The sequence below is a fragment of the Phasianus colchicus genome, chromosome 1, assembly GCF_987193195.1.
Source record: "Phasianus colchicus chromosome 1, bPhaCol1.hap1.1, whole genome shotgun sequence".
NCBI classification, from domain to species: Eukaryota; Metazoa; Chordata; class Aves; order Galliformes; family Phasianidae; genus Phasianus; species Phasianus colchicus.
In genome coordinates, this window is record NC_143436.1 from 171395705 (window position 1) to 171411512 (window position 15808).

Here is a 15808-nt window from a genome sequence, read left to right on the forward strand (position 1 = left end):
TAAATTCACTATGCTAGTAATGCCAAAAAAGCCACTGTGTTCCATCTCTGCCTGGCTTCAGAGAAAGGGGGAGTTGGCAGTTTCACATGAGCATGGAGAGGTAGGAAGGAAGAGCCTGTCAAAGCACAGCCAACCCTCAGCGCTCTGTGAGAGGGCTGCTACTTTCCCAGCATCGTAAAAGATGCAGTTTTGGCTGCTGTGATTTACCTTCCCTTGGCACAGTTCTGCAAACAGCCATCTTCACTTAAAACCAAGAAAACTTCCCTAAGAAAATGCTCTGAAGTTTCTGAGCTGATTTAGAGGACAAAAGCAGGAACACAGCAGCTTAACAGTCTTTCACAGGACATTCTCTTTACTTTCTTAAGAGCTCACTTAAACTTTTAGTCTTGGAATAACTTTGAGAAACACTCTACCCGTTGAAAATCAGCTGCCTGGTCCAGTCTCCATCCCCTTCCAGGCCAGATTAGGATCCTACAATTGCAGGCAGTTTAGCAGTCTCCATTGATGCGCAATGACAGACTCTTACCTTGGAAGAAGAGGCCGCTGGGTAACTTTGCTGCCTCAGATGATACTGCCAACCACACCACAGTATCAGCTCCCTGTGCCTCTGTGCGCAGGCTGTTCTTCATCTTCTGATAGAAGTCTGGCATAGATGACCTCACAGCTAGAGAGAACAATGGGATGGTGAGCTATCATGCAAGGCTTTTATGATTAAAAAAAATTATGCTTAAAATTGCCACTGTGAGTGTACAGTGAAGGGAAGGCTTCTCAAAAATAATGAAAGGAAAGTATTTCTCCATAGCCAGGCACACGGTGACCACGGTGGAATAGCATCAAGCTGCCAGATGATCAAGCAGTTGCTTGTTTGGGTCAAATTGCACTAAGAAAATTAACAGGAGGTGAGAACAGGATTAGTGAGAGGTTTCTGATCCAATTCCAAAGAAGTTAAACATGGGGGAAATAGAAATACCAAATAAACAGTTATTCTGATAGATTTTAATTCTTATTTTCACATCTGTTTTAGGAAATCAATTGCAGCACAGTATTTCAAAATTTTATGGTGAAACTAACTACATATTCAGTGTTTAAACACTGGATTATTTATATTTTATATAACAGATGATGACTGAAGGCCTGTCCCTTGCAGCTGTTTATTTTTAGGGGATCGGATGGCCCTTGAACTTTGTGGTGGCACAACGTTAAGGATCATTAGGTTTGGGAATGCATCAACAATGTGCAAAATAAATATATTTTAAGAAAAAGTAACACTAAGATTTGGACAGATTAATTTTCAAGTAAAAAGTAGATGGGTTTAAATGTTTCTATTGTAAGAAACAAATTTGGAAAACTGTGCCCCCAGGAAAAATAAAAAATAAAAAATCAGATATTGGATTGCTAGTCTGCAGCCCAAGCTGGGGTGTGAGGGGCTGGGAACATATTGCAGAACACAACCCTCCTGCTGGCCCTCCTGCTGAGCCCGGCAGTAACAAACAGCTGCAGCTCAGACAGAGCTGTCTAGCCAAGCACACTGCTTCTCCATGACTATAAATGTTTAGGGGAAGAGCAGAGGAACAAGGCGTGCACATGATGCATGCTCGTTTTTCCTGTACATCCTTGAAGGGTTACAACATCTGCACATTGGTGCTCGCAGAGGCAGAAGCTGTCTCTATGTGTTTAATAGTCCTGTTACAAATGTAATTTAGAGGTTAGCTTCAAGCACTGGAGCTTTTCTGTGCATTTGCATGGGGCTGGAATCATTTGCAGCCCCTTATTATTCTCCAGCTCCATGCAGATAGCAGACATTGTGCAGGATAGGTCTACCAAGGGAGTACAAAACTACTCTAAGCACCAGTTCAGAGACAAGAAATGACTGCAACTGCTAGAGCAATTTAGCAGAAAGTCTCTCTTCTGTTTGCTTTTAGACTAGTCTAGAAAAAAAGGAGAGTTTGAGTGTCAAGCAGATGATACCTGGAGTGTCTGCCCAGCCTGGGTGCATAACAGAGAAATGGATGCTTCTGTGAGTTTTTGCCCATTGTTCTGTCAAGACAACTTGCTGTCTCTGGAACAGAGCAAGAACAGCCAGATTAGCATCAAGTATCCTGTCCACAGTGTTTGTTCCCAGGGAAATAAACTATACCAAATGTGCTATATCAGGGCATTTATGTATAGCAGAAATATATCCTTGCTCACCAAGACTGGGCTTAGTGGGTAATTTTGGAAGAGACCATCATGATCACCATTGTGATCACCATACCCACAAGCTTATTTTTAAAGGGGTTACACTGCTTTTACTCACAATTTCTACTTGCTGCAGACTGCAAGGAAGAACCAAGCAAACAGAAAGGGATTGTCAGCTAAAGACAGTGCTTCCCACTGAGACTTAAATCGAACCAAAATCAAAGTCACGCTCCCCCTGCCAAGGTGACATGCACCAAAAGTGCATGACATCAACAGAAGATTATTGCCTGTGTATCTCTGAGAAGGTTGAATGCAATGGGAAAGCCACAGCGAACACTGTGTGTGTGTGTGTGTGTGTGTGAAGGCTTTGTGCAAAGCAGATGGAATGTCACCATGCAAACAGGCGGTAGGCTATGTTTTCAAAACTAGGGTTGTACCTTGTTTTGAGCATACACCATAGTTCCATCAAACGTCCCACTTCCTGACTGCAAGTCAGATATGTCTAGTTTTTGAACTAGCATGCCCCCAGAAGAGACGGTTACCTGCAAGCAAATGAATGAAAAACAAGTGGAAAAGCAAACAACTCCCCAGTGTCATTACTCATGCACGCAATGTGGTCCTCAGGCCACATTTTGAAGTCCCTGGGAGCAGAACTCCCCTGTCCATTCCCCACTGTGCTTGTGCTCATGCTAGTACATGGAGCTTATCTGGAGATACAGTGGAAGAATTAATTTTAAAAAGAAATGAGCAATTGATTTTCATTCAAAATGGTGTCGACTCCATCAGGGACCTCTTTGTCTTTTTTTCCATTCAAAGTGAAACTGGGAGAAAGAAAACAGCAAAACAGCACTATTTTTAGTTTATACCTTTAGCATTTATATAAGCTAATTAGAAACAAGAGATACTATATAAAACTCAGGAAATTTCATGTTAAAAATGTACTTTCTGTCCTATTCTAAATACCAAATACCAAAACCAATAAAGGCTTTTAAGCCTATACTCCTGTTATTAGTATTTTGCACTACGCTGCAGGAGATAACTAGCCCCAGGGAAACAAAAAAGGAAAGTTTCTAAAGGAAATATTTTACTCTGCTTTCCAATGAAGGGTTCAGAGCAGCAGGCAAGAACTGGAGAAGGAGCTCGTTGCTGGCAAAATCCAAGAGGATACTAGAGTTGCTCATGGAATTATAAGTAATCCTGCATTGCTAACATAAGCAATGAGATGCTGTCACAAATCACAAGAAAAGAATAGTAAAACACCACTTTCCAACAGCATCCCAAACTTACCACTCTGGCATCAGCTTCTTTTTCTAAGAGGGGCAGCAGGGCAGTTGTCAGAACGTACGTACCTACAAGGCAGACAGACACCAACATTAACTACTCTTTTCAAAAGCTTTTTTTTCTCCCTGCCCCCTATAACCAAATTCCCTTTATTTCTGAAACTTCATCAGAGTTTAATGATTCTGGTGCTGCGTTACTTACCCTCTTCATCTTGTCTCAAAGGGCACATCAGTTAAAAAGTTTCCCTACATTCCAGCCATGCCTCTGAAGGTTGCATGGCTCAGGTATGGATTTTTCTGGGGAGTGAGGTAACACCAGCAAAGAAACAGGGAAGGTATTTCCTCTCTGTGTGCACCACATGTACACATAGCTTTGCTGGGCCATGAAGAAGAGAAACAAACCATGCTTCACATGTGCACATGGTTTCACGGTGAGAAGAAAATATGACTGAGTACTCCAACAGTGTAGATTTCTGCTGCATAAAGAATCATAGAATCATAGAATCCTTAGACTTGGAAGAGATCTCTGAGGGCCATCTAGTCCAACTCCCCTGCACTGAACAGGAACACAACAGCTCTATCAGGTTGCCCAGGGTCTTATCCAGCCTCGCCTTGAAAGTCTCCAGTGACAGGGCATCAACCACATCTCTGGGCAACCTGTTCCACTGCCTCCCCACCCTCACTGTAAAAGACTTCTTCCTTATATCCAACCTAAATCTACCCTCTTTGAGGTTGAAATCATTTCCCCTTGTTCTATCACCACAGACCCTGCTGAAGAGTCTTTTCCCTTCTTTCCTGTAGTTCCTTTTTAAATACTGAAAGGCCGCTCTCAGGTCACCTCACAGCCTTCTCTTCTCCAGGCTGAACAGCCCCAGCTCTCTCAACCTGTCCTCATAGGAAAGGTGTTCCATCAGAACTCCCTTGTAAATCGTCATCACTGCAGAATTGAGAAAATAAGGAACCCTTGTGGGAGAAAATACTCATATTGTGTGTCCAAGGCTGAGCTAGGTTTACTTGGAGAAACTCAACTGTGTATTACCACACTTTGATCGTGTTCATTTAGCATAATTTGTACAAACAGCACAAATATGTTCCATTACAGCTGTTACTATAACCAGCAAAGTTTGTTATTCACAGCAGTGCTCATCTGCTGGCATGTTTGGTTCAGACACACCTAGTGCTGCTTCACCCGTTCCAATGCAATGGAGGGATTTTTGTTTGTTTCTGTCTCTTACAAGAGATTTTTCTTACATTTTTTCCCCACTGAAAACTGTGTTTTAGAAGTTCCACTGAGCACAAGATAAGCCCAACCCCACTCAGTCTAGCATTTCTGCATCAAGCACAACACTTCTCTTGTCTCTCCAGAAATGGCTTCAGTTCAACAGCTCCATCTCAGTGATAAACGTGTTTTTTTCCATGAGCCACCAAGGCCATGTTTTTCCCTACACATGAAGACTCCAGCATGTGTCTTTATAACCCCTCTTCCACAGAGGCGATGAGATCACCCAGCTAAAATACAGCATTTATAAATATGCTAGCACAGCTAAATGCGTTACATGCCTGGTGAACAAACTGTTCGGCTCTCCCGTCAGTCACAACAGCCATCCTTTTCTCTGTAGCATCACTGGGACATCCATATGCACATGATATATTTAAAACCCAAGCAGATTAAAATGAAGGCACAGCAGAAGAGTAAGTGCAGCCTGCCTGGAGCAGGAAATGCAAGCAAAGGAGCTGCCAGCGAGCATTGAGAGCCCATGTGTCCCCTGGGGACCACAGCCGGTGACATCATGAGGACAAGGGCTATGGCAATAGCATCAGGGACTGCTGCAATTCAGTACAATCTGAAGGTCTGGATTAAATTCTGATTTGCAATGGATTCTTCAAATGCAAAGTAACAGCACGTCTTGGTTAAAGGCACTGTGTTTCCTGGAGGCTGAGCTGCAAAGCACCAGCGATGGCAGTGCTCGGTTTTACTGTCCTGCAGATCAACACTTTCAAGAGGCTTCAGTTTTATTTGTTAGTTCGAAGGGGATGCAAAGATAAATGTAATAGGATTGCCTCATTAACGCCAGGTTTTGTTTTGCTTTCCAGCTGGATGAGAGAAAAGTTCAATGCCAGAAATCCTGCTTATAGCAACTATGGCTTGTCAGAAGTTTGTGTGTTTATTTAAAACCACAAAGTAACTGCAGAGCCACTGTCTCCTCTGTTCCATGAGTTTATTAAGAATTCACTAAAGCCCACACAGCCAGAGCACCAGACGTTTTGCCCACTGAACCATTTGCTCATGTACTTTGAGGCAGTGTGAAAAGACTTGTTTCAATCCTGGTCTCCTCCAGTAGCATCTCCTTTAAGGCCAGGTTGGATGGGGCCCTGGGCAGCCTGATCTAGTATTAAATGTGGAGATTGGAGGCCCTGCCTGTGGCAGGCGGAGTTGGAGATTCATCATCCTTAAGGTCCCTTTCAACTCAAGCCTTTCTATGATTCTGTGATTCTCCAACACACACAGATGTGTCAGGCATTAAGAGCAAAGCATTCCATCCCTTCTGCTTAGAAATACTTCACCAACTGCTGACCCAGTCTTAAGTGTCCAGACACAAATTCCTTTGTATTTAAAAAAAAAAAAAACACTTAAATATTATACATTCATGTTTGCATGAGCTGATCTGTCAGGCTAAACAGCCTGGACAAGAAACTCAGTAGAAAAAGATTAATGAGGCGTATTGTTGGTTGGAATGCATCACTATCAATTGAAACCTCTGCATTTTTCCCCATGCAGAGCTGGCACATAGGTGGGGAGTCGTGTTCAAACTGACAGCAGTGGTGCTAAAGGCAGGCAGTGCAGGCTGTCACAGCCACGCACCGCGTGGCACAGACTGTGCCAAGCACGGCTGTACTGCAGCATGCCGTAATGCGGAAACAGATTTCTAAGGAAAAGGGTAAGCTGCAAATGAATGCTTTGCCTGCCACAGCCTTTACAAAAACATGAACTGCATGGGCAGTATAAAAATAAAAAAAGAGAAAATTTATTATTTTTAGTACCTTTTTTCTTTTTCTGAGGAAAACCAAGATTCTAATTTGGTAGAAGAGACTACAATTCCCCTCCTCGCTTAAGGAGATCAAAGCAAGATTCAAATTATTTTTTTGCTAATAATTGATTATTCACATCAACAAACTGGACATCTGCCTTTCCAAAAGGAATACTGCAACACCATTCCTTCCAGTATTTGAAGGGAGCTTATAAGCAGGAAAGGGACAGACATTTACATAGTCTAACAGTGATAGGATAAGGGGGAATGACTTTAAATTAAAAGAGGGGAAAATTAGTTAGATATTAGGAAGAATCTCATTACTGAATGGGCACAGCTGCCCAGAGAAGTCATGGGTACCCCATCCTTGGAGGCACTCAAGGCCAGGTTGGATGGGGTGCTGGGCAGCCTGAGCTGCTGGCTGGCACTGCCAATGGCAGGGGGTTGGAATTGGATAGGCTTCATGGTCCCTTCCAACTCAAGCCATTCTATGATTCTATGAACATTCTAGCAATGCCCTTGACACAAAAAATATTTTTGTCTGTTAAAAGAGAAAGCTCTTCCCCCACAGTTTTGCTAAAATAAGCATTCCAAATGTGATTAATGCTTGACTAGCACTGTATTCAGTCTCTAGATTATCTGAAGTCTTTTTCTTTGCTGTTTAAAAAGACCAAAAGGAACTCAAAGTGGCATGGAGGAAAAGATGATGACCAACAGCGATGTTCCTTGTACTGGAACAGCAATAAGCACTGAGTATCTTGGCGACCCTGATCTTCCACTTTGGGATTCTGCCAGAAACCAAATAAAACTTTTTCAGGAAGGTGAGGAAATGCCAATACTGCTGAGGGTATTCTGCAGAAAGCATGCCCTTGTCTCTCAATGAGATACTATGCAAATGGAGCAGCTCAGCCTTGATTCTGCCATACAGACCTCGGTCCCCAGTGCCTGCCGCTCTGACAGAGGAGGTGCAAAGAGCCCACTGGGCCATAAGGCAACTGGAAGCAGGATGGCTGTGCCTGAGCAACTCACCTGGACCAAGGCCCATTTCCTGCACAGGTCTATAGGTGTGCTCGTGAAGAATTGCAGCTGCTTGGAATTACTCAGGCAGCATCCCCTTGTTTTTGCAGTGAAATGGTACACACCACTTCCCTTTGAAAAGGAGTATTTGCTGAGCTGCAGAGGAGCCCAGCAAGATGAAACATGAGCTTGCTCAGAAGCAGCAAGAATGCAGAAGTAGGTAACTAAGCATCCAGTCTGTCACCCACGTGTCCAGGATTTCACATTGCCCTGACTGAACTCTGATGAGGTGAAGAGTCAGCTAGAAAAGCCTATTGTACAAGCTGCAGCCCTGTTCCATGTATTGCGGTCTGACACAGAACTTGCTGGCCACATTTTCTCGAGTAAAAGAGGCTCCTGGGATTGTTGCATAATCCCTTTTAAAGATAAACATCCTCTCTCCACATTTGGTTTTCTTTGTAAAAATTCCTCTAAGTTTTATGTCTTAAAGCTGAGCTCACGTAATAGGAAATCATGTATAATACCCTGTAATTCAAATCTTTCCTATAAGGATACAGCTATTCCACCACTACAAACCATTCAAACAGCTCTGCCATGTGGTATGTAGTTTGCTCTGAAAGTAATGCTTCCTGTTTACTTCCATGGAAACCACAACAGATAAAAAAGAGCACAATAACACTATTTGATAGAGTAAATTCTCAGCTACAAAACACTATTTTTCAACAGTCACCATCATTAGCTGTGCATTTTCTCCAGCAAGATCCTGCATGCCATTCTTGTAAAATCTGCACCAACAGAAGTGACGCACTGTTTCACAGCTGCTAGGACAGCATTGTTACTTTGCTCCTGAAGTCCATCTTTCACTGGCCCAGACAAACAGAAGTCACAGGGAGCCAAATCTGAACTATCAGAAGGTGTGGTACATCAGTCAAGCCAAGACTGGCAATATGTGGATCTTAAAGTCGGTACAGGGCCTGGCATTATTGTGTTACAAAAGAAAGGTTTTCTTCTTCTCTGGTCTGACTATGCAAGTTTGAGCCTTCAGCTTAGTCAGTGTCATGAAACTGACTGAACAGAGTTGATGGTTTGTCCGGGTTCTAGGAAATCCAGAGGGATCACCTCTTTCCTATCCCAAAAGACAGTGCACATCACTTTATCTGCTGAGGACTGCTTCTTGAACTTTTTCTTCAATGGAGAATTCACATCACTACTCTATGGACTGCTGTTTTGACACCACGTCTTGTCACTGGTAATGATGTGATCCAGGAAACTCACTTTCAGTCTCATATTGGTTCAATAGGTCCCAACAAACTTGCATATGCTGTTTTATCTGTTCCCATGTGAGCATCTGTGGGACCCATCTGGTGCTAACTTTACAATATTCCAATGTTGCCACCATCATTTCCAACATACTGAAGCTGATATTCAGCTCTGTACACAGTTCACTGGTCATAATCCATTGATTCATGCAGATGAGCTGATACAGGTGCTCTTCATTGTGTGGTGTGACAGCAGTGCAAGGCTGTCCAGAATGTGGCTTGCCTTTCACATCACTGTTGCCACTGCTGAAATGCACCACCCATCGTCTCACTGTGTTCACATCCCCTCTTTGGTCTCCACAAACACTCAGCAAGTGTCAATGAACGTCAGTGGGTGCCATTTCTTTCACAATGGCACATACAAACTCCCATATCAGACACCTTTTCATCAGACTTCCCCTCTGCTGCCACCTGCTGCACAGCAACAAAATGTAATGGAATACGGGGAGCTTCAACATCTACTGCCATACCACCAACATCCAACTCTGATATTGTGGGCCAACATAATGACATAGTAGGCATTACTTTTGGAGCAGCCTTCATAGATAGTGTGGTTTCTCAGTCTGTGCATTACAGGTGGTAATTCCACTAAAGCAATGAGTATGGCACTTAAGTAGAACACACTTTGTTCAGGCACACTCCTTCCCAAGTGCTGATCAAATGAATGTTTCTTGTTCACTTGTACAAAAAAAAAATAATAATAAAAAAAATCAAATTGAATCACCATGTGTTGTGCAGTGCAATTTCTCCACTTGCTCTGAGATCTTCTCAACTGAGTTGAGTAATTTGATATTGTGCTCTAATTAATAACACCCATTTATAACTCCATACAGTGAATTCCTCTGTCAATCTGTATGAGGAGTAATGCAGCATTTCACAATCACACAGAGAAACCTCACTGATGGAAGCATAGGAAATGAGGAGCTATTAGGGAAGTAAACATACAAATCAGCTGGGCTGCTTCACAAATATCAAAAGAAACTCAGGCCATGTTTCACATGAGCTGAAGTAGAAGCTGAGGGAACTGTGGAAAACTCTTGCTAGGTCTTGCTGAAAGGTAGCTCTGCACCTTCTTCTAATAGTTAATTCACCTCACTATCTCTACAACAGCATCACCAAAAAGAAAGCTTTCCCCTGCAATGGGCTGAAGTCTACAGTGAATCAGGTCTTTCCACACAAGGTTACAAATCCTTCTGTAACAGAACATGAAGTTTAAGCAAAACACGGAACAGCCCTAACAGAAAATAAAACTTACACTGTGAAGGCAGATTGCCAAAATGCTGGTGTTGGAACTTACATTTAGCCTGCTAAAATAAGGAAGAATCCTCAAGATTCATACAGTAACAATTTGGAAATCAGCAAGATGCCACATATAGTAACAGTACAAGAATACATATCTATATCTGCTTTACAGATTTCAATTGACCCCCAAACTTATACTTTACATTGACTTATAAAGAAAATTATTGTTTCAGCAGAAGTAATACTGTAAAGCCACTACCTGTTTGTAACATCAAATTAATTCATGATGCGATTAACTGTAGGCCCAAGTGTGTTGGTGGATTCTACAATAGTTTTTGCTTGATGTTCTATCTGGCAATTAGTGGTAAATTGTTGGTGAGTTTTCTAATCTGCTAACATCCAGATAAGGGCAGGCAGCCAGCACTACACTCAATGGAGTTTTCCATCTTCCTGAGCTCTGCAGTATTATTAGGAACAGTGCTATTTCAACTGTGAAAAAAAATGGGAACAAAGTTTTATAATGCAGATTTCAATGGCTCGCTCATCTGGTAAAAATGAGTTAAATAAATTGGCTTGCTTTTCCTATGTTCGAAGCTTAAAAGAAAGGAGAAAAAAAAGCACAAGCTGACATTATTTCTTGACCTGGTTATCTTTTCAAGTCTTCAATTTATACAATTTCAAGTGAGAAACATCCCTGAGCCTGTTTCCTGAGTATCAGATCAGGAATGAGGATTTTAGTGTGCTGTCTCTGAGGGGCAATTTCACCACACTAGGCAATAACTGAGAGTGCATGGGAAGAGCTAATGAACATGAAAGACAAAACAAAGGTCCACATTTCCCTTGAATTACAAAGCTCAGCTCAATAAGGGTTCCTCTGTGACCTGGGAACCTAGAATTCAGTACAGCTAGTAGATTTACAACTACATCTAACTTTACCTTTTTTTTATAGCACCTCTCATCTCTTTGTCTCAAAACTCAGTAAAAGTAAATTGGTATCACAGGCTCCTTCACATAAGTAAGGCTGTCTGCAAAGATCAAGACTGACCTCATGGCAGAGCAGCAGCTGCCATCCAAGCTGTCTGACCTCCAAGTAGTTCAGACACAGTCTGACAGGCAATGCTGGCTCATATGAGACCCAGTTAGGTATGGTTTATGTGGAGGGAAGAGACTGAAAAATATTCAGTCAGGTTAGGCAGCTTGTCATAGATGCACATCTTATTTCTTATGGCCCTAACATCTTATTTCCCCTGGCTCTATCCCTTCTTGCACACAGAGTAACTGTATACAGCTTTATTATTGCAACGAGAGAGCACAGGAGGTTTCATTAGACTGAGAAAGTCACACTCAGTGGGAGCACCACTTATTTACCTCTGAGTGTGTTTTAGCATCCCCTTGGCTGTTAAGTAGCAATAAAATGTAATGTATATGCTACTTCTCCACGTCAAGCAAGAAGATGTGTTGAGTAAAAGTAAAGTGAGGAGGACAATGAAACAGAGAAAACAGGGACAGTTTCAGCTGAATTTCTAGTGCTTCAACAGACACAGATTTCTGTTGCTTCCACTTGCCTACCAGCACTGATAGTTGTTGGGGAAATTTGATGGCAAAGTAAAACTCATTTTGAATTCTGGCCACAAGAAACAGAAGAATGTTACTACAAGATTGAAGAAACAGAAACTGTGCCTTTATATTTGAATTTTTAATTGCCACTTTAATGCAGCTAAGCACAAGATATTTCTACCCCAAAATGACTGAATACTGTTGGTTTGAAAGGTCTTTGTTTGGGATGGGAGAACTTACAAGCTGGAACACTCAACCCGCAGTGGGCATTTTCATACACTTCTTCCACCTGTCTAATTGTAGAATCACAGAATCATAGAATGGTTTATGTTGGAAGGGACCTTAAAGCCCATCATTTCCAACCCAACACGGGCAGTGCCACGCAGCAGCTCAGGCTGCGCACGGCCCCATCTAACCTGGTACAGTTGGCCTCCGAGGCTCTAAGTGCACACTGATTGCCTCCAGAGATGGGGCACCCACAGCTTCTCTGGGCAGCTGTGCCAGGGCCTCACCACCCTCATAGTGAAGAAAATCTCCCCTCTTTTAATTTAAAGCCATTGCCCTTTGTCCTATAACTATCAGACCATGTAAAAAGTCATTCCCTCTCCTGCTTGGAAGCTCCCTTTAAGTACTGGAAGGCCACAATGTGGTTTCCCCACAGCCTTCTCTTCTCCAGGCTGAACAAGCCCAACTCCCTCAACCTTTCTTCATAGAAGAGGTGCTCCAGCCCTCTGATCATCTTCATGGCCCTCCCATTGACCCGCTCCAACAGCTTCACATCCCTTCTGTGTTGGAGGCCTGAAAGCATTACTGCAGATGGGGCCTCATGAGGTCAGAGCAGAGGACAAATCCCTCCCTCACCCTGCTGCCACCCCTCTGTTGATGCAGCCGAGGACACAGTTGGCCTTCTGGGCTCTAAGTGTACTGGCTCCTGTCTTGCTTTTGGTCCTTCAGGACCCCCAAGTCCTTTTCCACAGGGCTGAAACACCAGAGAGGTCTTTGTACCTCCTAATGCAGTGAACTGTCCTCAATTAGCCAGTCAGTGGTGTTTTGTGTTAAGGGAGGTTTATTCTTTAGTACTATTATTATTTTTTTTTTTTTACAGATTCACCTTAGCTATCAGAGGGCTTATGCATTCATTTTTGCCCACTCTCTCCAAGAAAGGATGATCAATTAGAACTGAACTCTAACACCCATTATGCGAAATATCAGAAAACACACTAACAAGTCAGTCAAGAGGAAAATACCCACAGCCTGGATTTAAAAGCTTCACAGCATTTTAGACACCAAAATGAGCAATCCTAGAGCTTATGTAAACGTTAATCAGATATCAGATAAAGAACTAACAGACTGTGCTCTGTATTTAAAGCATTTTATAGCTAATTCTTGCATTCTTAGGTAGCTGCAACCTACACATTCCTTTATTAGACCCGAGCTAAGATCCAGGGTAGAAACAAATAGTCAAAGAAAAATGAAAGGAACATTCTGCATGTGAAGTTCTGGGGGAAAAAAAAAAAAAAAAAAAAAAAAAAAAAGTTCTTATTCTACAGAAATCAGGCAATCACAAATTATTGCTTCTATGCTGCTAACAAGAGAGGGACAACTGCAGATGTTCAAAACAGGCCAGGCTTCAGTTTTTCTGAGGATAAAAGCAGGGAGGGGAATTCAGTTTGTCCTCTCTGATTACATCCTGGTTTATGGCCAACCTATATACCTGCCAAGTCTAACGTAGCCAAGGTTTTCTCTGGGAACCTGTAACAGACAGTTACTGAGAAGTTACTGAGAAGTAACTTGGGGCATGCTTTTAGTTACTGAGAAATAACTTCTCCAAAGTAAAGCGTACCCAAAGGTACACAGTACTCAGGGAAATGGCTTAACATAGCATCTGCTCTGACATGCATTTTTCCATGCTACTTTCTTCTACTCTGACAGGAATGATTTATTATCTCATCTCTGACTTTGAAGCAAAACACCTGCACTGTTGATAGCATTGGTCCCCCATGCATGCCTGATGTGCAAGCACAGAAGTGTTCCCTTACACAAACAGCTCCTTCTACATCAGCCAAATCCCACTCTATTCTAAAGCTTCAAAAGACAATCTTTACTGTTGCGAAGAGAACCAGCCTAGGCAGACAACCCACTCCTTCTCTGACCTCTGCAGAAATTGGACAGCAGAAGATGACTTACCTGCCTTACCTCATCTGCTCAAATGTGCAACCACCTTCCTGACCTTCTTACACACTCAAGCAGCAAGTGACACATAAATGACTAAAGAAGATCTATACATAACATTGACAGAAGATAATACAGGCACTTTCTTAGTTCAGCACAATCATAATTCAGCTTCCTCTACCATATTCGTGCAGCTTTATCCTGCTGTAGATTTCTAGTGAGGCTGATTTACAGCTGGGAAGGCAGAACTTGCTGCTTCTACTTGTGTGATAAAATCTGATTCAAGTGATGTACTCACACAGCTCCCCAGCAATTCATTTCCCCGGTGCTTAAAACTACACAAATACATGCTTTCATGTTCAAACTGTTGTATTTGCTTCACCCTGCTTCTCTCCAGATGAACTGCATCTTTGCACATTGCTGAATTTTTGTCTGAAAGACAAGTGGGATACATTTCTCATGTCAAAGTTCTACTTCTACAGCCAGGGGAAATTTGATGGCAAAGTAAAACTCATTTTGAATTCTGGCCACAAGAAACAGAAGAATGCTACTAAAAGATTGAAGAAACAGAAACTGTGCTTTTATACTTGAATTTTTAATTGTCACTTTAATGCAGTCAGACTTGCAGAAAAACAATGTGTGTGTGCAATATCAGCTAAGCACAAGACACTTCTACACCAAAATGTTAATTTTCAGAAGTAAATAGGAGTTAAGGAACCTATGCAAAAAAAAAAAAGCTAAGAATAAAACCAAACAAGGGTTCCCAGGCTCTGAATGCTTAGTTCTGTAGATGCCCCATCTTTACAGCCTAAGGTTCCCCTCCTCCTCATCCCAAATATTGATAAGCAGGAGGAAAACAGAGAAACAAAGCACCACAGCTCCTTTTTAATGTGCCACTTTTGAGTGTGTTAAAAACTGTCCCTTTGTATAGCCACGTACTTGTGTGAAGGGAAAAGAGAGCAACAAGAGAGCAGCATGCAACACACCTCTCCTTGCAAGAGGTGTAGCTTTCAACCCTTCTACATCAGTGGCAGCACACAGCTCTTCTCACTGCTGGCTTCCTGTGTGTTCACATCTTTTCCATGACTCTTATGGGGGAACCTTTCACTTTGCTTACCATCTTCTCTGCTTGTCCTCACCTCTTTCTTCCTTGTTTCCCTTAATTTAACCCTCTTGTACCCCCACCATTCATCAGATATGCACCTTATATCTGGGGTGTGAAGACTACCCACAACTGCTCAATCACTTGAATAGGAGTTGTTTATGTTTGAGAATATCCAGGGCACTATAGAAGATACAGCCTTCCTATATAATGTGCCTCCACCATGTGCAGTAGGACTGCTCAGGCCTAATGAAACATACGAATGTGCTCAGAGCTCTAAACAAGCCACAGGAGCACACTGATTACACAGACTATCATGAGCAGCACTGCTTGGAACAGTTTCCTATTTCAGAAGCAATTTAATTAAATCCTATCTGCATTTGTTCACTGCTGCTACAATAAATAAAGGTACTGATATGACAAAAGCTGAAAAATTGAGAAATTCAAATAGGACATTCCACACAAGCTGCAATATTTCTTCTTTTACTTTCATACTTCTTCCCTGACATAGCAATAATACGATCTCTCTTTGAGCAGAAAGAGCCCAGCTGTAAATACACACTTCAAGCATAAGTATCATTGTTCAGAATTAGGCCCCCAGTACTCACCCAATGTGTTTGTTGCAAAGTTTTTTTCAAGTCCATTTTCAGTTAACTCTCTGTTGTTTACCATACACCCTGCATTGTTAATCTGTAAAACAAAAACAATCTAGACAAATGTCTACAAACAAGACCAAACATATAGGCAAATCATGATAGTTTGATTTTTTTGGGCACAACAGCACAATGCTAAAAACTGTTTCTATAAATCACACTATTGCAAGTCAATTTACTGTTACATTTTTCACAGAAGAAAGGATCTTCAGAGAAATGGATTGGTACTAAAAGCCAACCATCTTAGTGCCTTACTCCA

The 15808-nt window shown here is 42.1% G+C and overlaps 1 protein-coding gene across 1 annotated transcript in view; it reads right to left on the minus strand.

The window, feature by feature from the left end:
• Window positions 1-15808, minus strand: part of DHRS12 (dehydrogenase/reductase 12) — a 32312-nt gene that overhangs the window by 4941 nt on the left and 11563 nt on the right. Inside the window, exons 5-9 of the mRNA XM_031615717.2 lie at window positions 15505-15586; window positions 3466-3527; window positions 2616-2720; window positions 1969-2059; window positions 527-664 (exon numbers count right to left, since the gene is read on the minus strand). Of these exons, the coding sequence (XP_031471577.2) occupies window positions 527-664; window positions 1969-2059; window positions 2616-2720; window positions 3466-3527; window positions 15505-15586 (478 nt within the window). The remainder of the gene's footprint in view (window positions 1-526; window positions 665-1968; window positions 2060-2615; window positions 2721-3465; window positions 3528-15504; window positions 15587-15808) is intronic.